At 41.5% G+C, this 25,081-nt stretch overlaps 2 protein-coding genes across 7 annotated transcripts in view; one reads left to right on the top strand and one right to left on the bottom strand.

Annotated features, from left to right (window-relative positions):
* DMTF1 (cyclin D binding myb like transcription factor 1) overlaps positions 1–6,497 on the top strand; it is a 50,108-nt gene extending 43,611 nt beyond the window's left edge. For 5 of the 6 annotated variants that reach the window (XM_025042169.1, XM_015599809.2, XM_025042168.1 and 2 more), the window contains 5 exons: positions 673–758; positions 3,226–3,381; positions 3,950–4,315; positions 4,863–5,010; positions 5,220–6,497. In XM_025042169.1, the coding sequence (XP_024897937.1) occupies positions 673–758; positions 3,226–3,381; positions 3,950–4,315; positions 4,863–5,010; positions 5,220–5,329 (866 nt within the window). In that variant the 3' untranslated portion in view covers positions 5,330–6,497. The remainder of the gene's footprint in view (positions 1–672; positions 759–3,225; positions 3,382–3,949; positions 4,316–4,862; positions 5,011–5,219) is intronic. The other variant, XM_015599811.2, reaches the window with a different exon arrangement.
* Positions 6,317–23,781, bottom strand: TMEM243 (transmembrane protein 243). Its single transcript, XM_025042170.1, has 4 exons — positions 23,481–23,781; positions 9,329–9,379; positions 8,222–8,326; positions 6,317–6,926 (listed from the first exon to the last, which is right to left on the bottom strand). Exons 1-4 carry the CDS (start codon positions 23,556–23,558, stop codon positions 6,804–6,806), a joined length of 357 nt encoding a protein of 118 aa, XP_024897938.1. The 5' UTR covers positions 23,559–23,781; the 3' UTR covers positions 6,317–6,803.
* Between the last annotated feature and the right edge of the window lie 1,300 nt (positions 23,782–25,081).

Here is a 25,081-nt window from a genome sequence, read left to right as displayed (position 1 = left end):
TGTTCGGTCTCCCAAACGTGGTCTTCTGAAATAATACTTATATTTCTTTAATAGTTTTGATCCTCATAACAACTCTGTGAGGTAGGCAGGACAGATCAAGTTTCTGAACATTAGTTTGGATTAAAGTAAGTTATTTGCTGAAGTTTACATTGCTAGGAAGTGATGCCACTAGAACTAAAACCTAATGTTTTGGGAATACCATTACAGGCATCTGTACTACCTACCAGAATGTCCAGAAAATTCTTTTTTACCAAGTTCTTATCTCGTTACAGGTTAGCCTTAGTGTATTCCTCTTACATCCTAACATTAAAATATTTTACAGTCTATACCAGGGGTAAGCAAATATTCTCTGCCACAGCTGTGCAACTCCGACATTGTAGTATAAAAGCAACCATAGAAAATACATAAATGAACAGGCATGGCTGTGTTCCTATAATACTTTACAAAAACTGGTGGTAGGCTGGATTTGGCTGTGGGCCTTGGTTTGCCAACCCCTGATTTGCCATCCCAGACAAATCCATTAAACTTCTTATATCTCATAAGATATTTAAATGACTTCACGTTTCCAGATAAATTGTCCAATACAAGATTGCCTTTGTAATAATTAAGTACACTGGGGAAATTCAAATTTACGAAGTATTTTATTTATTGTTGTCTTTGTTCTTACCACAGCTTCGACAGACTCCCCTACTGCTACTGTTGACTCGGAAACAATAACACTAAACAGTGGAACACTACAAACGTTTGAGATTCTTCCAGTGAGTAATACTTCGCAAAGAAGATATTGGCCACTTTTATGCATAAGAAAGATCAGTAGGCATCAGTTTTAGAAATGTTACATATAAGCAAATGAAGTATAAAAACATGACGCTTAAAGTGCAACTATGTCCATGATTTTTAGGCCAGATTGTTAAGATGACATAAATCAGATTTCTACTTTTATAATTAATTTTAGTCTCTTCATCTGTATATAAACCAATAGTATGCTTTTTTTATGTATTAAAATGACAGTGCTAATGAGTAGTGTACATGCTATGGCTTTGTACTGAATCATAAGCAAATATATAACCAAAAGGTCCATATTGGTTATTTGAGAAAAAGTTTGTGGAATGAATTATTTAACAACATTCATTCAGTAAACACTGCACTAGCAATGTTGCACATTGCAATGTTGGGAATACAGAATTTAAAAGCCTCAGTCCTAAATAGCATAGCCACTTTGGAAAAGAATCTTGCACTTCCTAAAAAGGTTAAACAAATAGTTACCATATGATCCAATTCTAAGTATACTTAAATATGTCCACATAAAAAGTTATACATGAATGTTCGTATCATAATCAAAAAGTGGAAACAACCCAAACATCCATCCACTGATAAAATAGAATATGCTGTAGCCATACATACGATTCTTTGGCAGTTAGAAAACCAAGTACTAACATACGCTACAATAAAGATGAACGCTGGAAACACTATACTAAGTGAAAGAAAATAGACACAAAATCATATAGAGTACAACTACCATTCATTTGAACCGTCCAAAACAGGCAAACCTATAGAGAGAGCAAGTAGATTAGCAATGTCTATGCTAAGAGGTTTTGGGGGAAAATGGGGCATGGCTCCTAATTTGAATGGGGTTTCTTTTGTAGGGTGATGGAAATTTCTTTTAAAAGTCCCACTTCTTGCTTTCTAAAATAGGGTAAACCCAGTATTAGCTCATTTTTCACAAAGAAAATATAAAGTAATTAAATTGTGTCAAGATTTGCTATAAAGAACATCAGTGGTATTAGTGCAAGAGTTTATCCTCTCCATAGCCAAATCTCATGAGGATAGCCCAACACAGCAAAAGGTTCTCTAAGAACACCCTTGGAACTTCTGTAAATTTACTTAAGCCTGTTTCCTAATCCAGTCATCTCCAAAACAGGATGTATAAAATAACCATTTTTCACAGGTACAAAAAAGAACTTCATTTTACTTTATTTTGCTACCTCCTTCTCCTGGCCAAATAAACTATACACATATATTTAGAATGTGTTCAGGTTTTTATCTGTGGGGTTACAATCAAATATTTAGAGACTTCTGTCCTAATTAATAGAGAATGATGATAGTGCCTTAGCTACAAAAAATTATGAGCAATGAATGTTATTTAAGTATGTTAAATAAAGTACATGTATTATAATATACACGTACATATAAAGAATTTACTGCCAGACCATATGTGATTAATAAATACAACCGCTAGAAAACATTCAGCTTTCACTTTTATGGAGGAAAGAAAATGATTCCCCACTGTGTGCCAGACACCATTGTAATCACTTCCAATCTTCACAACCTTTTCCATGAGAGGTAGTTGTTTGTTATCCTCGCTTTAGCAATAAGAAAACCTAGATTCACTGAATGATACCCAGTTGTGGCTTAAGTCCACAAGACCACATCAGACTAAAGAACAGGTCATGTGACTTTAACCTCCAGCTCTATTTTAAGTGCACATACTTTTCCTTCGGGGTCTTAGAACAAACTCAACTCAAATTATTATATAGAAGCTTAATGGCTATGAAAGGTGTTGAGTTTTGCTATACATCCGTAGTCTCAAAAAATAAACATATTATCTGTTAACCAACTTTTCAAATAGTAATTTTCTTTTCTCCTTCAGCAGAACACTGCTAATTGCTATTTCTATACATTTCCCCTTAATATTTGCCAAATATTTGCTAAAATTATGCTATGGGGAAAAAAATCTGTTCAAGTAATACTGCTGCATTGCCTTTTCAAAAATGTGAAGCTTTTTAAACTAGGAGACTGCCAATTTTTATGTGCCATAGAGAAAGGATAATGAGGGAAGACTGGGTGCACTGGGTTACAGGGTAGGGGAACAGTAGACCCTGTTAGCACCAGCACACTAGAAAGTGGCTTGTGTGACCATGTCTTGGTGTCATGAAACAAAAAACTGAGACCAGGCCATAGAAATACAGGGAGCGAGAAACAGGATAAAGGCCTTTCCTCTCTTAAACCTCCAGGCCAAGTAATGACTTAACGACAAGTAGTCAAGAGTATTATACCCTTCATTTTATTACGTTTGCACCTTCACAATTGGTAAGTACATTTGTGGCTAGTAAAGTCAGTCCCCATTTCGGATACAGAGCTGGACTTAATAAGTACTAGTAAGTCTGCTTACTTACTCAATAATCTGTTGCACCTGTGTTGATCTTTTTTTTTTTTTTCCTTTAGTCTTTCCATTTACAGCCCACTGGCACTCCAGGCACCTACCTACTTCAAACGAGCTCAAGCCAAGGCCTTCCCCTAACTCTGACTGCTAGTCCTACAGTAACCCTGACAGCTGCTGCTCCTGCTTCTCCTGAACAGATCATTGTTCATGCTTTATCCGTACGTTACCTTACATAAATTCCTTGATTTTCCTAGTTTTGGTAGAGAAGATTGGCTGACAAGTGTCACCATGTTTTTCTAGTTTTCAGTGTTATGACAGAACCCATGTGCCTTCAACTTCAGTACTACTATCTCTAGGGGAGGAGTCGATTTTGAGCTCAGTTCAAGTATCTGAATATCTGTTAGGGACCAGGATTAGGAGATAAAAAATATAAGAGCCAAAATTAATACAGTCCATTTATTTAAACAATTTGTCCTACTGCTGTTGTACCAGAAACAATACTTTACATTATCGCTCTGCCTACACTGAGGTAAATCTTCACCCACTATGTCTCCTTACATATGATGGACTTACATGAGGGGAATAGGGACATGAGGAGAGCAAAGGTCCCAATGGGGAAAGGAAAAGGTTTCTAGAAAAATAGTGATAAGAACACTTCAGTGCCAGAGGTGAGAGGTGGGGGGAACAGTAGCCCCTATTAGCACCTATAAATGTCATTTGTTGCCTATAACTTGAATATGGAAGGTACTTTTTCATTTTACCATTGTTTTCTTTAACATTTTATAGCCAGAACATTTGTTGAACACAAGTGACAATGTTACAGTGCAGTGTCACACACCAAGAGTCATCATTCAGACAGTTGCCACAGAGGACATCACTTCTTCCATATCCCAAGCAGAACTGACAGTAGATAGTGATATTCACTCATCTGATTTTCCTGAGCCTCCAGATGCCCTAGAAGCAGATACTTTCCCAGATGAAATTCATCAACCTAAGGTGACTGTAGAGCCATCATTTAATGATGCTCATGTATCCAAATTCAGTGACCAAAATAGCACAGAACTGATGAATAGTGTTATGGTCAGAACAGAAGAAGACCATAAACAAGAGGAGGATTCACCCTCTCATTTAGCCCGTGCTTATGTTACTGAGGTAAGTTGCACTTAGGGGAAGAGCCTAGAAGTAATTTATGGGGTGAGATCCTCTAGTACCTTCCTTTTTACTTTAGAGACTAAATAAAGTGCAAACCCCCACCTCTGACCTCACAAGTATCAGACAGCCAGTAGTGTGGCTCTGTCTTACCACTGTTCGTCACTAAAAGCTTTCCCTGTCCACCTCCAGTACATTTAGAAATGTTTGTTGGAACCATTTTCCTGAGGGTGGTTAGTAACAGATCTTTGCAGTTTAGCTTAGGAACCTCAACCCACAGTAGAGCAGCGTTATTTCTTCTAGATTCAGGGAACCTATAACTGAATTGGTTCTCTTAAGTTCTTTTTTGTTAATATTTAGTACTTTAGAGTATGAAGTTATTAGCTTTGTCCATTTTAAGACCTTAACTTTCATTTCTTTATATTCTAATTTTAAAATGGGATCATGTTTGAAAGTTAAGCCCTTTAAAACCTAAACGTGTTTGGGATCTTAAGGAAAACTAATAAGGAATATGAGTCAGAATCTCATTTTTTCAATTATTATTATTTAGGATTTAGAGTCTCCTACTATAGAAGAACAAGTTGATCAAACAACAATTGATGATGAAACGATACTTATTGTTCCTTCACCACATGGCTTTATCCAGGCATCTGATGTTATAGATACAGACTCTGTCTTGCCTTTGACAACACTAACAGGTACTGTAATACAACTCCATCACGTGCCTGATAAGTCTTAAGGGGAAAAGCAGGCAGTTAGATAGTTAATTCCGTTATTTTAGTCTTTCTTGCTCCAACAATAAAGACTAGTCTTCTTAAATTTTGCACTTTGGTAAAATACTTAAATTCTTGATGTGAATTAAAGAATATATACATTTAAGACTAACTTGAAACTTAACTCATTACAGATCCCATACTCCAACATCATCGAGAAGAATCAAATATCATTGGATCATCTTTGGGCAGTCCCGTTTCAGAAGACTCAAAGGATGTTGAGGATTTGGTAAACTGTCATTAAGTAATTCTTAGAAACAGGTAGCTCAGGCAGAGAAGCCACACTGTTAATTACAACATCTCCAAAGAAATAGGAGCAGCTCCCAAGAGGTTTAACTTACCATTCCTCTGGCTTTTAAATAGCTACAGTGCTTAAGCCACATAGAGTGTTGCTGCTATGACTTTTTACCTCCTTTAAATATATCATCTGAGTTCTAGTCTTATGAAAGCGTGTAGATGAGTGGAGTATAAGGGGTCTTAACTACATAGATAGATCCCTGTGATTAGTGCCATTTGTCAGCAGGGAATTTCGTTCACTTCACCTACTGAGAAAAGTTTAAAATCACCAAAGCTTAACTACTCTGTTTTAAAAGCTGTAATATTCATCTCTAAAGATGAGACATGAATCTCTATCCTGTCTCAGGTAGGCCTATTTATATTTCAGAGAGGTCACATCAGCGTGATCTTACCAGTGACCACCTTCAAAAAGATTATCATTAGTTTGAGACTTGACCAGCATACAAGGACATAGACCTACGAGGTGACTGTGGTAGTTACCTGTGGTTTACCCATTGCTGGCGGTGGGAGCTGATTTAAGCTGGGCAGAAAGGAAAGCATTAAAAGAGTTAAGAAAATTCACTACAGCTAAGTAGAGTTTTCCCTCAGAACCAGTTGTCATCAGTTTACAAAATTAGCACTTTGAAGTAAAATTAAATGGGAGGGAAGTAAAGTTCCCTGTCCTATACCATGACCTTTTCTTACATGTTTTGCTATATAAATTACCCAGAAAATATTTAAGGAGGGTATCAGAGTTTGCCATTCACTTAGTGCATTAGCTGGTGAGGGTACAAAGTAACTTCTCCCTCTCAGGCAATTAAAAAAAAAAATGCTTCTGTAATGAAAGGAAACAAATCAAGAGTCATTCCTATATTAGAGAAGGTTAAACCAAAACTAGCCTCTTAGGGCTTTAATGCATATGACCCCTATAGAAAAGTCAACAAAAAAAAAAAAAAATTGTATAAATTATTTTATTTATTATTGTAATTAGATCATCACAATCAAAGTTGTCTTTTCACTGTCTGTGTTTTGTTAACGTGAACTTAAATTGTAGTTATAAGCAAAAGTTGGTTGCCTAGGGAACAATTGTATATTCAGTTTAACAGAAATAAAAGAATATTTGTCTTAAAATGCAAGATTGATTGTTACATAGCCTTTCGCCATGCAATCTAATTATAAAAAATTTTAATCTCAAAAGTGAAAATTACTTGTGCTATTTGAGCTTTAAGGGTTGGAATGTTTAAGTGCAACATCAGCTCCTTAAACAAAAAGCAACGTGATCTATGACGTGTCTCCCTTGCAAGAGGGAATTTAGATTCACAATTACATGAAAATCATGTATCAGACTTCTGCAGGAGATTCTTCAGCATACCTTATCCAGCACTTACAGTCCTAATACATAGCTTTGAAGAGACCTGGTAAGTATTTTCTCCTTGGCAGCCTCACTTTCCCACATCGTGGAAGTACAGGTTCGCACATATACATAGCATGATGATAGAAAATAAGATATAGTAAATTAGATTTCTAAATTTCGGTTCTAAGTCTCCTTGTCGATACCAGTAGATCTAAAAGAAGAAGAATTAAATACAAGTTTTAAGTAATAGTCACTGGATCAAGTATTTAAAATTTAAAATGCAACTAATTATTTTCCCTCTAAATGAGACGTTATTAAAATCTACACTCCTGAAACTAATGCAGCCAAAATTTAATTTTTATTTTTTACAATTCAAGTAGTACCAAGTTATCATACCTATTCCTGCTTTCTCAGTTAACTTTGTTCTATTTTCAGACAACAGAGTGTCTACCAAGACTACATACCTAAAATATGTACCTTCTGGACATTTTTAAAATATATTTGAGTAAAAGATATAATTTTTTTTTAGGTACTGAGAGGACAACTTTAATATAACGTTTGGACTGCCAATACAAAATTGGGCTTCCATGAGCATGTATTTGGTTTAAACTAGTTCACTATTAGTCACTTCTGGCTTTTGGTTGGGAGTAGGAGGAGCGCATCTCTTGGAGCTCTGTCCAAAGGCTCCCAAAGTAGGGTGGCCCTCTTCTTCCCTCAGGTCAGGACTACAGCAGAATCAGTGACTTAGAAGTATGGAGGTAGCCTTCCCCATCCCCGTTTAATTTTGACTCATAAGCACATTACCATTATGATTTAAGCCCTATGTGAGTCAAAACAATTGCTTTTAAGGGTTTACTGTTTTGATTCTGCCTCAAAGGAAATGAAACAGCCAACTAATGAGCGGCTGAACACTAGGCCAGTACGCAGCTTAGATCCCCCACCACCTATGTTTTCCTTACCTAAAAGAAAGCCTTTTTTATAGTAAAAGTGAACATTCTTGTGACAAGGATACAACTGCAGCTTTAGGTTTCCCAGGAGACTGGTGTTAATTACTTTCACTTGGGGTGATAAGCAGAGATGGAAATAGACTAGTTTTGTAATTATTAGAAATGTATCCAGGGTGCCATACGTCTTCCCTTAAGAGCAGCAATGGCATTTCTCAGCCTGCTGGGCCCTGCGGGGTAGTCCTCGAAGGAACAGAAGTAAATTAAATCTTTCACCACCTAAGTTTTTTGCTCCCCCCCACCCCACCTAGGTCTTTTAACTATTTTTTTCCTTCTATTTTTTTAGCCTGTCAAGGGAACAGTTTCACTTTAGTGCTACACCTTTGGGATTTAGGAGAAAAGAAAAAAATTAAAGAAAGCCCTGCGATTAATATTGAGAATTCTGACACCCTTGGCAGGTGAGAGTTGTAATTAAAGAAACTTTCATATAGACAGATCCAGGGCTGGGAATCTGTCCCAGGCACTGAGAGGATACTCAAGTTAAATTCTAAACAGTACTCACAAGTATGCAGGCAGTAATACTACTCAAAGAGATGCAGACAGCAAAAAATATATTCAATGGTTTTGGAGGTAGTTGAGGGAAAACAAAAGCACTGATCAGCGTTACCTGTATGAAGAGAAATTATGTCAGGCCTTAGGAGTAATTCCAAGACTTGGTTAGGCTGGCGTCTAGGCAGTATATTACAAAATCTCTCACGTAAAATGATACCTACCACTACAGTTGCCTTCTGGAACAGTAATATATTTAATAAAATATTTGTAAATATGCTTGTGTTATTTCTTTTAGTACTTCCTCTTTTCTAACTTTTCCTCCTTTATGAAAGGAGACAACATAGTGTTAAATCTAGCTAAACTCAAGAAATAACCTCTTCGTTAGAGATTAAAAAGGAAGCATTTCAACCTCATTCCCGAGATTAACGGTTATATTGGGAAAAGTTACAACCTTTTTGTTAAACTGTTTTTGCTTAACGTGAAAAATACTGAAAGATAAGTTCCAAATGCCCTATAGAGTTGTTTCTCCCATAGATAACAGCAATGTACCCATTCTTTATATTAAGTCATGGAAACAAAGTTAACTAAAATTTTCTTATATTTAATGAAAATGTGCCACAGAAATGTCATTCTCAGTATGTGGGAAATAGAGTTTTGTTTTTATTTTATTTTGATAGCCCCAAGCTGTATTATATGGGATGAAAAATTACTACATGCTGACCAAATCTTTTTGAACCAAAAGGTAATGTACTTTAAGAATAAAATAAATGCAAGGTATTAGCAGGAAAAATTGGGAGTTGTGAATTGTGTGCAGAAAGGAGTTACTGGTAGCCACTGATAACAAACCTACTAGGCAAACAAACAAGGCAAACTCACAAAACTGTTTGACTTGTACTATACATATTCAACTGGGGGTAAGGGTGGAAATCAGTTTAGCTACTCTAGTTACAAACTGCAGTTTTAAGTGGTAATAAAATTGCATTAATATAACTGGAATATTTCACATGCTTATGCACTGGCCCCATTTAATTACTTTTTTGGAGTTAATTGAACCACAGTACTAAAGTTTTAAAAACTTTGCCTAAGAGCCTGGGTGAGACAAAATAAAGATACTTACTAGAATCAGTAAGGATGTTAAGCTGCCAACAACTAAATTGATGATTCGATCCTGAAACAGAAAAGAGTATTTGAGCCATATGACGGATCTATAGCACTTTCAGAAAAGTACAAAGCTAGGCACTGGGTGGTTAGAATGAAAGAAACAAAGATCCTGCCCCCCCTTTATACAGACATAAAATTGTCAGAAAGGCAAAGCCACCAGAATGGGAAAGATGGGGACAACTAATTAGGAGAAGGTCTCTTGACAAATTTTATGAAGCAAAGGGACAGTGGCACTGAGATGGCCAGCCCAAAGCCTTAGTAAAAAGTATCAGGAACCAGACCGTATGTGATGTCAAGTGCCATCATGAGTGTAGACCTATTTGTGATACAGCTTAAGTATCCTTGTCTAATCAAAAAGTAGATGCTACCACTAGAGGGATCATAGAATGAATGCCACGGCTGGAAGCGAATCTCAGACCATCTTGTCCAGTGGTTTTCCACTTAATAGCAAAAGTCTAAAATATATAAACAAAAGTAGAATCCTTTGATTCAGCAAGTTAGAAGTAACACAAACAATTCCTAAATCAGGGTCACTGGTTGAATTGAGTTATAGGGACTAAAAAGTTAAAGTAATACTTTTTATATATTACGAATGTAATATTAGTAATACATATTACAGAATAAGGTCATAAGAGTTTAAGACGGTAGGAAACTGGCCAATGAGAATACCAAGCAGTCTTATTTCTGAGCAGTCAAAGCTGAGTAATGAATAGGTCTTGGAGACTTTGGTAATGTGTGCAGAGAATAGGATATGGAATGTGAGCAGCCAATAAACGAAAGCTCAGAGATGGGAAAGGTACAGGAACAAGCAGTGCAACAACTAAACACTCATTTCCAAATTATCTCTATTTAAAGATAAGAATCCAAAGAGGCAGGCAGGCCAGCCGGCCAGCCAAGCTGAAAAGGAAGAGAGAAGGAAAGCCAGAGCTATATTGGGTGTGCCTGATCTAACCAAGGACAAACCACTCTCCAGACCAAGGCCAAAGCAATTCAGATGTTATAGAGGACAAAGGAAACTGACTCCAGCCACACCCTTACTAAACTAGGAAGCCTCAGACCCAATCTTACCACCAACTCAGGGAAGCCTACAGAGCACACAGGAGTTTGTCTGAAATTAATGACCATTTTTAGGAAAGGAACCCAGAGGCAAATAATCAATTATCACTATTAGCTTATTCCCATACAAGACAAACGTGTGTGTGTAACATAAATGTGTATGTAGACAGTCTATTAATGGGAGCCCCATTATTTTTTGCCTTGTGAAAAAGGTCCAACTAAACTCTTCTAGTCTATTCTGAAAAGTCAAGAATATCTGTTCCCATCTCCTTAGGAGCTCCAGGGATTTACAAAAGTTTGCAAAGGTCTGTGTACCTCACAACAGTTATCTTAACCAATAGAAAGAAACCAGCGAAGAGGTTCAGGTGACAGGTGGTCAAGAAGAATCACTAGTCTCAGAATAATAGCACAGCAAGTTGCCAACCAAGATCAAAGCATGGGTAAAAATAATGGTGAAGGGAGAGTAACTATGCGAGGAGTTTTTGAATATCTTTTCTAAAAAATCATGGGATGAAATGGTCTTAACAGATGGCAAAACAGGCTCAGGCAAATTGAGAACTCGGCAAGTTCTCGACAATAAGTGACAGAGACAGGATTCAATGTCAACAGAGTAGATTACACATACACTGCTCACTGGAAGAACAACCTAGAATGCTACTTGCTGGCCTAAACAAAGACATCAAGTGGCAAGTGACACCTCAAAAAGCCTATTAGCAAACTACTATAAAGCATTTATCTTCCAGGAATGAACATTTTCTCATAAGTGATTTTTTTACAGATTATTGAACTTATCCATATAAACCTAACTGGTTTTAATCATCCATGAAAATATATCTAAATTTGAATGAATACTTTCCTGCTTACCTTCTAGACAGTTCAAATGGAATTCCAAGACATCTTCATGAATATCAGCTACTCTATTATAATGCAGTCTCTCTGGGACTCCCAAAATGGGGTGAACTCTTTAGGATATGGCAGAGCGTTTCTCACGGGTTTTCTTTCTCTAAGCCAAGGTCTTGGCTTCAGGCCTTCTGTGATCAAAGTAACCATGAATCCAGGCCAAAGAAACAACAGAGTTGACTCTGGAAGGCCACCTTCTAAGCGCTTGCTACACAAGGCGTGGTCTGGGCTCAGGAGCATTGGTCTCATCTAGAAGTCCGTGAGAAATGCAGAATCTTGGGCCTTGCCCCAGACCTACTGAATTAGAATCTGCAACTTAACAAAGATCCTTGATGATTTGTGTGTACATTTAAATTTGGGAAGCACTATAAAGTTTAGAGTCTAAACTAAACAATTTTGAAGACGGAGAAGTTCATACTGTACAGTCCCCTCCCTGGACCCAGGGATTATCTTTCAGAGCTTCAGCAGCTCCTCCAGCTCCAGTCCCCAAAAGTAAATGAATAACAGAATAATTAAATAGCCAGTTAAATAGCATTTCAGAGGAGAGTTTTAGAATAAACCCCAAATCGGAAATAGAGTATGTGAAGAAAAGAGAATACTGCATTTAAACTTTGCTGTTTATGGAATGAACTGAAACTCAGGTTTCCACTTCTATAGCCAGTCTCTATTAACTCGGTTATTTCAATTTCTCACAGAAATTAGCTCGGTCTTCTCCCCAGTTTTACTACTATCCGATTTCCATCTACCAAAACTATTCTCCCCACTCAGAACTTTAAACCTTATACTGTGGCTTATTTTCACTCCCCAAGCAAGGAGGGTTGACAGGACCAGAGTCAGCCTTGATCCTTACCTGCAGAGAGGACAGGAAAGGGAATCAGGATGCCTTTCCCAAAGACAAATACCACCAGGTTGAGAGATAACTCATACATGCATACATGAGCACATGAACATAAAAATATACATACATGTATGGTTTTGAGAGGAATTCTGATGTTACCTCATATGTCATTTATTTATTCATTTAAACTATCTCAATTATATTTCAACGAAACTAGAAAAAAATTATCTACTATATTCCGGATGCAAATGTAACAAAACCATCTCCAGCCTCCAGAAGTTTATACTATCCAGAGCATAAGAGGGCACTAAGAAGAAACAAAGTGAGGTACCTTGGGCAGTCAGGGAGAGACTCAGAGAAAAGTCAAACCTGAACAAAGACTAGCAGATGAACAAGAAAAGGTGGTTCTTGAAGAAGAAACTTCACAAGAACCCCAGGAAAAACAAAAGCACAGCTGTTACCAAAAAAAAAAAAAAAATCAGGCAAATGGAGATAGCTGAAAGTTAAGCAAGTTGCATTAGAGCTGAGAGGAAAGGGGCTGGGATCAGTCTGCCAAAGGAATCACATCTTGACCTTCCTTTGAAAAAAGAAAGGAGAAAAAGATGGACATACATGCAAATGGTTTATACCTAGGACGGGAGACGGTAACCCTGTGAAGCAAGTAAGGAATACCCTGTCTCCATTCACCAATGAGTAACTAGGTTCAATGAGCCTGACTGGTCCAAGGTCATACTGCCAGGTAGTGGCAAAACCTATCCAAAGCTCTTTGCAAAAAGCAAGCCTAATGAGCAGTTCAAAAGTCTAAGAATCCTTACACCAATACATGTCGTCCCTGAAATAAGAGTTAAAAAACCAAGTTTCTCATCAGAGTTCTGACACTGGATAGCTATGTGACTTTAAAAGGATCTCTTAAGCCATTTGGGTCTATCAAATCAAATGCTATCTGGTCCCTTCCTGATTTAATAATTTATGGCTCTGGATCATCAGTATTGGGGCCAGAGTAGAAAGCCAACTCCTCAGCAATCAAAAAGCAGAGGAGCCCCCAGACTTGCTTGGTCAGTCATTAGCCAGCATCTTGATAACAAGACAGAGAACTCCAAACTCATTTCAAATGTTTAGGTGACTTAATGATGGCTCTGGGAGGAAAATGGCAGTAACATCCCAAAATACCAAAAGCTGGCATTTGTCCTCAGCAACCTGGAAACGAGCTGGTTCCAGCCAGTTTGAGATGCTAATAAGTAAAATCGTGTTTTACCTTCCATTTCCACAGCAATTTATGTTTTGCCCACTTCCAAAATGTATTTAAGGGCTTGTGCTACTATAGTAAAATCTTAATCCATTTAATGAAAAGAGCAAGAAAAAATTGTAAAAGGGTTTGGGGAATGGAAAGAAGAATTTATAGAAAAAAATTTCACTAAGAAAACTTTCATGCTTTAAATTCAAATGTTAGCACTAAGACTCCTGGCAGCCAAGTGGAAAGTACAACGGGGTTTACAAGGTCTCACTAAGAAAAATAAGCACGCTGGATCACTAGAAGAAACAAACCTCTCTTGGGTCTAAAAAGAGTTTGCTGCATGCATCTGTACAAACACAGGAATAAAGAAAGTGCAACTACTTCACACAGTCATTTCTTATACTGATCCACAGAGAAGCTGAAGCTATAATGTTCCCGAAAGAGTAAGATGTTGGGTGGGAGGTGAGATGGCTGACATGCCACACTCCCAATCTGACAGATGGCATTAGGAGGTGGGGCTTTTGGGCGGTGCTTAGGTCATGCATGAGATTAATGCCCTTACAAAAGAGGCTCCAGAGAGCTCCCTAGCCCCTTCTACCATGTGATGATGCAGTGAGAGTCTACAACCCAGAAAAAGGCCCTCACCCAACCATGTTGGCACCCTGACCTCAGACTTCCAGCCTCCAGAACCTTGAGAAGGAAATGTTTGTTGTATCTATAAGTCACCCAGTCTGCAGTATTTTGTTAGAGCAACCTGAATGGAATAAACGTCCTTTATTTTTGAAACATATGTCCCTGGGCAGTCTCATGCCAACTTCTTCCTTTCTTCTTCACAGTTACCTCAATTATTTCAGCACCTGCTTTGCCAAATCCCCCTTCCTCAAACCTGCTCCTCTACTGCCCTGAATCTGGTCTTCGCACACACCCACTGACTAGATCATCCCAATTTGTTGCACCAAAGCTCTCATTTGAGGGGCTCCCCACCAATCTCTAACCATGGAGTCAGCAGTTTCAACAACACACGTAAGACTCTCTGGTACGTGTGTTCATCTGCTCTTGATGCTTTGAAAACCCAGGCCCGAGTCACCCTCAAGCCCCCAACCAATTCTATGCTCCAGCACCAAGCCTTCCTGTGAAACCTTTAAACTGTCCTACCTGCCAGTTTACACATCTGTCTCCTCTTCTCTACTGTAAGGTCTCAGAGGCTAAGGACCAGGTCTGCCATGCTCACACTCAGATTCTGGGACACTGCGCATGGCTGTACAGCTGAAATCCAGCCCAATGCCGCACTCTCCAAGCTGTGCACCCCGGCACAGGCCTGCATCTGCCCAGAGGCAGGAACACCTTTTTTTAATTCAGACAAAGTCAAGCCATGTGACTGTGAGAGCTGCCACTACCCAAAGAGATAACCTTCTTCTGATTGTACAAAGGTGCCACCATATTAGAGGGTAGAGAGTACTGGTCATTTCTCTCTGCCAACCCCAGTGCCCATCATATATTAGATGCTCAAATATTAGCTAAAAGAAGAAACTGAGTTTACTACAAATTCACGTTTTGAGCTGGGCCTTCACTGTACTTCCATAGCCTTTTATTTTGGGTTGACCGTCCCTGTATCTCTCCAGAAAGTGGTTAGAAGCACCTCAACTCAGGTTTCCGATCCCACTCTTGAAGCCCATACACCAGCAGAAATTCTTAGAAAAAAAAAGATGCCACAAAAAAGAGGAAAATCCTTCCCCATTTCATTCCTTCCAGCCTGAAGAGGATCAGGTGACCAGCTTCTCAGCCAATCCTGCACCCATTCCTTGGCTCGATTAATCATCTCCATCCTCATTTTTATGTTGAATCTCTCCCTCAGGAAGTCCATCTCTTGCCCCAAAATCTCAACACCCTCCAACATTAGAAGAGCCTTCCATCCATCCTGCTTCCAACTTTGATGTTAAGTATTCATTCTCCACTCTTTTGACATAAGTGTTACGAAGTTAGGAAGAAAATAAAAAGAGTAAATGAGTGACCAGGGTGGAGAAAGGGAATCCTCTCTGAGGATGGGTGACATTTGAGCAGAGGCCTTTATAAGAGAAAGGAATGAGACATGGAAAGATCTGAGAGAAGGGTATTGCAAACAAGCCAGTGCAGCAAGTGTAAAGGCCCTGAGGCAGAAGTGAGCTTGGGAATGAGAAGAAAAAAAGAAGGCCAGGATGACTGAAGCTTAGGAAGGAAGGGAGAGAGAAGAAGGAGGATTTGTTTCGATGCCTATCTTCTCTGCAGTACATATATGCTCCATGAGAAAAGATATACCATCTAGTACATAGCATATTTCCTGGGATAATATGCATGTGATTAATAATTGAATAAAATAATTGAATACATAGAAGCACTCAACAACCTACAGTCTCCACAAGAAAATTATACTCCTTAGCACAGCATTCAAGCCTCTTCACTCGGCCTCACTTTTCCTCTGACCATGCCTCCCCGGTTCTAGACTCCCGTCACAGTGGAGCACTCACATTCCCTCGCTGCTTCCTATATCTTCCTGTTCCACCCCTTTGACACAGCTGGACCTCCTGCTTGGGATGCCTGTCAAAAATCTTATTCCTGCTTCTAGGTCTAAGACTCAAAAGCCCTCTGATCTGATGGCCCTGGTAGAATTATTCCCTTTCTCCATGCTTCCTGGCACTTTGCTCATCATTTTATTATAGGGCTCAATCCCATTTTAAATTCAGCACTTATCCTCCCTAGCCCACACGTTCTTCAGGTCACTGAAGACAGTGATTATCTTCTCCTGTGAGGGAGAGAGAAAAAAAGGCAATGTAGTCGGCATGCATTACATGTGCAAAGGGTGCCGCTTCCAACCTCTGCTAAGCTGGAGGGAGAGATTCAGACCCTTGAGCCACATCCTACAATTTTATGGCCAAAGTTCTGCATTTCTTCATCAAACTTAAGGGTTCCAATACCATAAAAGGCTGATTCTCAGAAATGATTTTTCTTTTCTTCTTCCAAATCACAGTGGAAAACTTCTTGTCAGGAAAGCTCTGGAAATGGCCTGGTCAGCTGCCAAAGAGGCAGCCCTCTAGAAATAGACCAAAAGGATGTGAGATGCAAAAAAAGGTTTGGGCCCAGCTGAAGCAAAAAACCAGAACTACAAGGCTCTGACTCACGATGTCACCAGGGGCAACTCTAGGGACATCCAGCATCCACTGGATGGAGAGCAAGGGGACACCTTTTCTCTGATCACAGGTACTACTGTTCTGAGACTTGCCAAAGAAACACTAGATTGAACTGTGCCAGAAGAATGCCTGAGAAAAGATTTATGAGAATGCAGGCACACCCACACTCTACGACTTTCACACTGTGAACTCTCTCAAGTGCCCCGCCATGACCTCCACTGCTAGCTACACGCAGACCTGAACACCAACTTTTCCCTCGTTTCTATCTAGACAAAGTAAATGCACAGACATTTTTAAATATTTTCCTTACTTAATATTTTGAAGTTATCTTTCAATTGTGAATATTTTTGTATACCCATCCTGCCAGATTCTCTTTTTCAGAGATACATGCACTTGAAATATATTCTTTTCATTGAAGTATCACTTATGGAAATCAGATCACAGTAAAAGTAGAAAACAAACCTATTCTACATGTTTAAGGGACAAATGATCCCTAGAACTGGTACCCAAAGGAAGTGCCTGACTTTTATGTGCTGATCTTCAGAACAGGAAGCATGTTGCAAGGACTGTGAGGTCAGAAGCCTGACAGACCTGCCTGTGCCTTGCATAAGTCACTTAACTAGTAAGCCTAAACGTCCATATTTGTAAATGGTCAAACACACAGGGTTGCTATAAGGATTACAAGATAACACACGTAAAGCGCCTAGACCAGAGCAACTAATATTTAATAGCGAACTGGTAAATGGCTGCTAATGTGGTATTAGTGTTATTTCTACTACATCTAATGTGTGTCTTACCAGTGAGATTAGGCTCCTCAGAGATGAGTAGGAGCTGAGCTGGTGCCATGCCCTGACCCCAACTTCCAGGGCAGCCCCAATTTCAAATGCATTCCATCACTCCAACAGTGGGTTGACTCTCAAGTTTGTCAACCCACATGTCCCTATGGCAGTTCAGATAACATGGTCACTATACCTATACATGGCCTATGGACTAATGCTAAGAAAAAAATGACTCAGTTCAGTAGACCCAGCTTATTACAACTGACCTGCGAAAACCACATCTATAGAGAGGAAAATTCAGCAGAACATCTGCTTGTGAGATGCCAGGCCTCATTTTAAGTATTTTTATACAATATCATATTACGTTTACTACTGGCCTTCTTGCTGAGTTCCAGCAAGAAGAAGGCCGAGTGATGACTTTAATTGCAGGAGAGCCTGAAACACCATTTCCTATTTTGGTATCAGCATTCCAGGTTTCTGAACGCCAGCCCCTCCTACTATTGGTTCCTCCTATTGTCCCTTAAAAATGAAAGTTATTTTTTGGTGATATTAAATTGTCACTTCGCTTTAAACTTAATATACATAAAATCAAGAACTGGGCAAGGCACTGTGCCTAGTGCTAGAAAGACTATAGAAATGAGGCGACTGGCTCCTCCCCTCCAGGAGCTTATAGTCTTGTCAGGACATAAGATTTTATAAATCCCTCACAGCACAAGAAGTGCTGGGGGCATCTCTGACGGCCAGGCTCCTAGCAGGAAACTATGGATGCAGGCTGGGTTGTAAGGAAGGTTCTAAGGCAGCGAAGTAAACTGAGCAGAATGCAGATATTTGGAGAAGACAGGATGCTACAGAAAGAAGAAGAACAACATTTGCCAAGAGCAGGGAGGCAGCTAAAGGAAGGGAATCAGTGGAGAGGTGCCATCCGGGACTGGACTCCTATAGAGCCAGGGTGAGACCAGCAGATGTCAGCTGTCCCTTCACACCAGTATCCTCTGAGGGGCTTTCAAAAAAAAAGAAAAAATGCCTGAGCCCAATCCCCAGAGATCACCAGTCCTCTGCTCTGTGGGCAGGGAGAAAACACAAATTAGAATAGGAAAGAAAAAAGTCATGGTATCCATCAGCCTGAACGGTTTTTCCAGCACAAGAAACGGCAACTAACGTGGTTTGACAGGCTGGAGAGGCAAGGGGACAACTGATCCAGTCCCTTGGGTGGCCAGCTCTCCTTTGAGGAAGACAGGAGTTGTGCTCAGAGGATCACCCAGAAGCTCTGTCAAAGGAAAGAAGCTAGAAGCCTGCACTCCTGGGAGGACACAGCCTTTGGGGCTCTGGGCAGAGGCGGCAGGCGCACAACAATCTGAACCACAGCTTTGTTGTTAATAAAGCAGCAATCCCCAAACTCCCCACTCCCAAAAAAGACAAAAAGTAGCACTCTAATCTTAACACTCTTATTTGCAGAAGCCAAAAGCCCTAAGTTTGAATTGCTGGAATTGGACTATAGGTTGTTTTTTTAATTTATTTGCCTTTTTTTTTTTTTTTTTTTTTTTTTTTTTTTACAGGATGCAGGAAAAGTACTTTAGTACTTTTGCCATAAAATGAAAGATCTGAGCCTCAGGGCTTACTACTTTGCCCTCCCACCCCTCATATTTTACGAGTTCAGTGTGTGTGCCTTCCTCCAAAGTCACTTAATGTTCTTATATCACATCCAAGCAGGAATAAAAAGACAAGAAATGTCACTACCCTTCTTAGAGGATGAATCCCTATTTGGTGATCAGTGAAAATCAACAGGCTGGTCTGGGAACCACCTTCCACCAAGTGCAGTGTTCTAATTTGTTTTGTCCCTCCAAAGACAGCCATTCTCCTCCTCCCCTCCTAGGTTTACCAGTCTAGACTGGCTGAAACTGTTTTCAGACGATCTGGCAATCAGCTAGCAAATCAAGACTGCCTCATAAGCCCTGAGGATAACAATGCCCAACCATTTCAAAGACAGAAAGATGGCCCCAACTGTGTTGTCCTAAGCAAACTTTTAAAGGCAGCCCTGGGCAAGAGCAGAAGGGGGCAGGTAACTCCAGGTTCTAGTTCACACAGAGGAGGGAAGGGAGGAAAAGGGGACGGAGCTTCCTAGAGTAACATTTCCCAAAGGATCTTCTGCCGAAACTTATCTCATGAATGCTCCTAGGGTGGAGGTAAGAACTGGGCAGGGCGTTGTGCCAGCACTAAATGGCAAAGCCACCAAAATAGTACAGGTTAGTGTTCCAACTAAAGTCCCAATGAAAATTAGCATATTAAAGGTTCTGAGAGTTCCACAGTAAAGAAATGTTTCATAACCGTGACTATGGAACCACCATAACTAATAATTCACTTGCTTATAATTGCACTGTCTGATATGGTAGGAATAGCTACGTGTGGTTACTGAGCACCAGAAATGTGGCTGGTCCAAACTGAGATGGGCTACAGGTGAAAAATACACACTGAATTTCAAAGGCTTAGTATGGAAAAAAAAAAAAAAGTAAAAATATCTCCACTTTTTATATTGGTTATATAATGAAATGACAGTATTTTGATTTATATATTGGATGACAGTATTTGGATGTATGGAGTTAAAATTAATTTTCATCTCATACTTCTTAATATGGCTACTAGGACATTTAAAATCATATATATGGCTCACATTATATTTCCATTGGACAGTGCTCCTTTAGAAAATGCTAAGCTACAGCACAGGCTTAGAAGCCTCAAATGTATTGTATTATTGTGGCATTTGTGCCACACTTTTTCACCTGAAAGAGGTACTTATTCCAGAAAGGGGGATGGCTGAAAACGCATCCGGACATCCTGACCAGCATGCATAAGACAGCCCACTTAGCAACAGGTAATTCTAAAGCTGTTAAAGAATGAGGGAGATATTTCTTAGAAAAAAATGAACATCTTTCTTTCTTTGTCCCTTACTCCTTTGGTATTTATGTAACGATAGAGAACTGTTTCACTTTGCTCTTTGCTCCATGACTCTATCTGTAAAGTTATTCCTAAATACGCTAAAGATTGAATAAATTTGGAGTTCAGTAACCGAAACCATACATGTGAGTACAAATGAAGACATAAGTTCCCTCAGGGATTGCCCACGAGGGTGCAGCTCAGGATCCACTGGGTGATATATTTATTGTTCTAGATTCCACGATCTTTCACTCGCTCCATGAGTTTGGGTGAACCACTTCACCTATTTCCTGTGAAAGGGCAATAGGTATATGAATGTCTATAGTGCTTTTAGAAATATGTGACACAAGCCATATAATTTACTATTTACTACCCCAGTCAACTCATGGAATGGGCCTCTGGTGAAACCACCAGAGGAGAGCGAGTTGTGTGACTGAACAAGTAGCCTGCTTTGTGGTTCAGGTTCCTCAGTTCTAAACTTGGAATGGCAATGCTCATCTTACAAAGGAATCTGGGGATCGAAGGAAAGCTGAATGCCTAGCATGTTACCCATTACCCGCACTGAGCAAATGATTTCCCTCCAGACGCTTCTCTACTCTGTGGGCTTCAGAAATCTTTGCCTTAAAGTTACGGACTAAATCTAAAGCTCTAGTCCTTTCTAGATTTAAAATTGAGAGGTTATACATGATTATTTGTTATTAGGCAAATATAAGAGTACAGAAGATCCGTCAGACTACAGCAGGAAGTGGGTTTTCCCCTTTCTGGATTTTTTCCTCAGAAGTGGTAGTTCACTAATATTAAGTTTCCACTGTAAAGTGGCTGTTGTGGCCAGTTTTCTGGCATCTGAAAAAGAGCAAACTAGGAACACTGCATGCAAACTAGGAACACCGAAGGGGTTCTCAAGGTGCCCAGGAATCTACCCGCTCTGGCAGTTTCTGCCTTGCCCACTTCAGGTCCTCAATAAAATCATCTGCTGTCTTCAAAGAAGGATGCCTCTCCTTCTTTAGGTCTGGCACCTCAATTTATAAGAAAAAAAAATGATGTTTTCTCCACCCCCAGAACAGGGGTCTCTCTCCTCTCTCCATTCTACACAATTTCTCTGTGTCCAGTCGTTCTGTCAAACCCATAGAGGAAGCCGAAGTGAGCTCTGAGAAGGTGAATGTACTGTTACAATGCCTAAAGCTGCCTAAGTAGTGTCAGGGCTATATTCTCTTGGACTAAATAAGTAAGCAATAAACAGAGATATATTTGGAATAGTGAGGTTTCTGGATGGATTTCAAGTGGATCACAGGCAATAGGAAACTTACAGTCAGTCATTGACTATTTAGGCCCAAGCAAGTCAGAAAACATCGATATTTCTAAGTGTCTATATAAATCAACAAGCCCATTACCAAGTCATATACCTCAGTACTCATGGACTATGGGGTTAAATGAGATCAGAAAGTTCGCATCACCCAGAACCCCAATCTGTGCACCAGGGCATGGCCGGGGGTAGGGAGGAAACAGTGAACCTCTTCGCTCTCAAAAAGGCGGGGCAGCCAGATGCCCTGGGTCCAACTCCTTCAAGCAGCAAGCTGCCTCCACTCTCCAGACCCCATATTCCCTTCTAGCCAAATCCCAATTTAGGGGCACTCATATCTGAAAGCCCAAGGCTACCAGAGACTGAATGGAGAAGCCATCCTCTGCAGCAATCCTCAACCTTTTTGGCACCAGGGACAGGTGCTCCTATGAGAATCTAATGCCTCATGATCTGAGGTGGAGCTGAGGCGGTGATGCTAGCACTAGGGAGCAGCTGCAAATACAGATGGAGCTTCGCTGCCTAGCCTGCCATTCACCTCCTGCTGTGCAGCCCAGTTCCTAAAAGGCCACAGACTGGTACCGGCCCACAGCCCGGGGTTTGGAGACCCCTGCTCTAAGGTCTTCCCCAAGCTTCCCAAATAAAAATGACCAGTTTCTCCTCTTACCCCAACGTACTCCCTCGGTGTCCCATAATAGCAGAGATCCAACCGCATCACATTTATTTACATATTTTCTTCACCTAACTGGGTTCCTTGGACTCCCAGGGCCTAGCACATAATGCTCAAAAATGTTAGCAAAAATAGAAATATCTACTGGACTAGAACCATGCTTCTCAAACCAGGTGCACTGTGGGCGGGGATAATGCAAAGCCAGAAGATAAACAAAGTGCATCTCCCTAGAGATCAAGCTTAAAATATTTTCTTATTAAGACACTTTACAGGAAGGCAAAATCCACATGGAGTTTTATAAAGTAAAGTAGTAGCCCTGCAGCAGGTTGGCAGCTTCCAAATTCAGGGCTCTGCCCCACACTGCTGGGTGTATAAGTTCCCTATCTTTTCTACTACAGGTCCTGCCAAAGCTGAGAAACCCAAGAAGGTCTGTGCCCCAATTTTTGAGAGGCTGAAAGCAATTTGCCAAGGGTCAAAGATTACCAATGCCACTTTCTAGGTGAAAAACAAAACAAAACAAAAAAAGACAAACAGGCTAATCTTGCCCAAACAACTCAAAAGAGTAATGCTTAGTAAATGCTGAGTACTTGAAAAGGAGCTCTCTTCAATTACTGGCCTGGAACATCACATGATTAAGCTTGTAAGAAAACATACTTTTTAAAAACCTAAAGTAAGGTACTATATAGCTTGTTAGGGTCCAGAGACCCTCTGATCATTTCCTGTAATAAACGCCAACAAAGAAACTCCCATTTCACGCCTCTTCTCTTTTATTTGCTTGGCTGCCTTAGCAGCAATCCTTAATGCCTCTAGATAAGCAGTAATCAGAAGCACGTCTGCCGGCTCTTTCTTACCAGAGCCTCAGGCGCACATTTGAAGCCTCTTGAAGGTTAGCACTCCAGCTGGATATGCCTAAATGCAAATATCATACACACCTTCATCTCCCACCCCCCACCCCCCAAACCAGGGGCTTCCGCACTCCACTGAAGGGCCCCCAACAGCCTAGAACTTTCTGAACTTTTCTCCACCCCCGGCCTTCAAGGATCTTGGCCAACCCTGTCCCAAAGAAGGAGCAGAGTGGCAGGAAAACATCCTGAGATGGAAACGGGGTTGAAGAACCAGCCTTCTCTCTACAAGTGCCTTCCGGGGCCGCAGAGGGCCCAGCCAGGACTCTGAGCGGGAGGGCAAAGAGTCAGACACACAGACACACACGCCCAGGCCGGAGTCCCGGTCCGCACTCACCTTGGCGGACGTCTCTCCGAACAGAGGTCTGTTGTCCAGACCACTGGTGCCGTAGGTCCTGGTAGGGAAGTCCTCCATTTTGGGGTTTCTTCACTCTCCCCAAGTCACTCAAAACTAACCAGCATTCCTTCCCGAAGTCTCAAGTCCGAGGCTCCCCACGCCGCCTGGTCACCAGGCACACATAGCTCAAGCACAAGAGCGTCCGGGAAGTCCGGGCGGAGGCGGTGGGTGGGCGCTCAGACCCGGGGAATCAGGCCGCTCCGCCTAAGCCCGGGTCTCCTCCTCATATTGAGCAGCTGCCTTAGGAAGTGAAAGGAAACGAACACCTAGTGGCCGACTCTCCGCGGGACGCCCCCACCCGAGCAGCTCCCACTTCTCCAAATCTCAGCGCTCAGCCCGCCTGCTTAGCGGCCACACGGTCTGCGGGGCGCTGCAACTCGCAATGCAAATCGCCTTCCCCTCGCCACCGGCCAGGCGTGATTCCCACCCCTCGCCCCACCCCGGCCTTCTCTGTGTCCTACTGTGAGCACGCAGACTTTCATGCTCCGGGAGGAAAAAGTTTTCATGGAAGAATTCATTGCAAGCCCTTCTCCAAGCCCTCTGCACCTCTCCCCCTCCCAATTCCCCAGCGGCGGGAGAAGTGAAGTTAGTTGCTCGAGCAGCGTCAAGCGCTCCGGGGACCCCTCCCGCAGCACTGAGGGTTCAGGCCCAGCAACTTGGATCGCCCTCATTTGTTGCATCTCCCCGAGGGCTGGCGTACCTTCCGCCGCTCTCCTCGCGCGCTCTGCGGGAGCCGTGGCTGGAGCAGCGGCCTGGACAGAGCGAGCTGAAAAGAGAATCCCGCCTCGGCCCTGCACAGATCGGCCACCCTCCCGGGAAGCTCCGCGCCCGCCCCGCTCCCGCAGGCCAAACCGCGGCATCCCCAGCCGCCCTCACGCTGGGGAGTCCTAATTCAGCAGGGGACCACGGGTCCCGGGTCCAAACCCGCGCCAGGATTAGGTACCGAAGCTCGGGGGCGCGGGCGAGGCGCGTAGGGAAGAAAAAGACCTTTCGGCTGGCGGAGAAGGGGTGCGCGGACCCTGGCTGCGCTGTGGGTTTCCTCTCGGATCCTCGGGCCGGGACCCGCTGCCACTGTCGCAAACCGACTCGGCCCGCCCAGGTCACGTCACGGCTGAGGCCGCCAATCCCGCGTGCCGAGGCGACACATTGGCTCCGGAGCTTTATTTCGAGCGGTGCCAGTTTATTCCCCGTGGGACGGGCAACATCACCCCCACCCCCACCCCAGGTGCACGTTTCTCAGCCTCTTAGTAATTAGCCAGAGTCTGCGCGATACACGGGGACAAAGAACATTTCCGAAGATAGCTTTGCATTTGGCTAAAAGCATCTTAAAAACAACCAGCCTACTTTAACCGCCCCAGTCTTTGCACAAAAGAACAGAACAACGGAACGGGGTCATTGATAAATTTGGTTTAGGGTTGTTTGTGTGTTTGTATTGCTTTGTCTTTGGGTAGGGATCCTATGTCTTTTACGGTAAGGAGGTAACGCGTGCTAGGTATTTCAACTTTTCCACTCATCCGGCTAGTGATGGTGCTGACTAAGCA

The sequence above is a fragment of the Pteropus alecto genome, unplaced genomic scaffold (genome assembly GCF_000325575.1).
Source record: "Pteropus alecto unplaced genomic scaffold, ASM32557v1 scaffold69, whole genome shotgun sequence".
NCBI classification, from domain to species: domain Eukaryota; kingdom Metazoa; phylum Chordata; class Mammalia; order Chiroptera; family Pteropodidae; genus Pteropus; species Pteropus alecto.
Note: the sequence above shows the minus strand (reverse complement) of the source record. Positions and strands in the feature narration are given on the sequence as shown.

Excerpts from the sequence above, each read along its gene's own strand:
- TMEM243 (XM_025042170.1), bottom strand. The coding sequence starts at position 23,558 with ATGGAGGACTTCCCTACCAGGACCTACGGCACCAGTGGTCTGGACAAC. Across the intron at positions 9,380-23,480 it reads TCGGAGAGACGTCCGCCAAG|GATCGAATCATCAATTTAGT; the intron begins GTGAGTGCGGAC and ends TTTCTGTTTCAG. Across the intron at positions 6,927-8,221 it reads GTATTACTGCCTGCATACTT|ATCTACTGGTATCGACAAGG; the intron begins GTGAGTACTGTT and ends TTCTTCTTTTAG.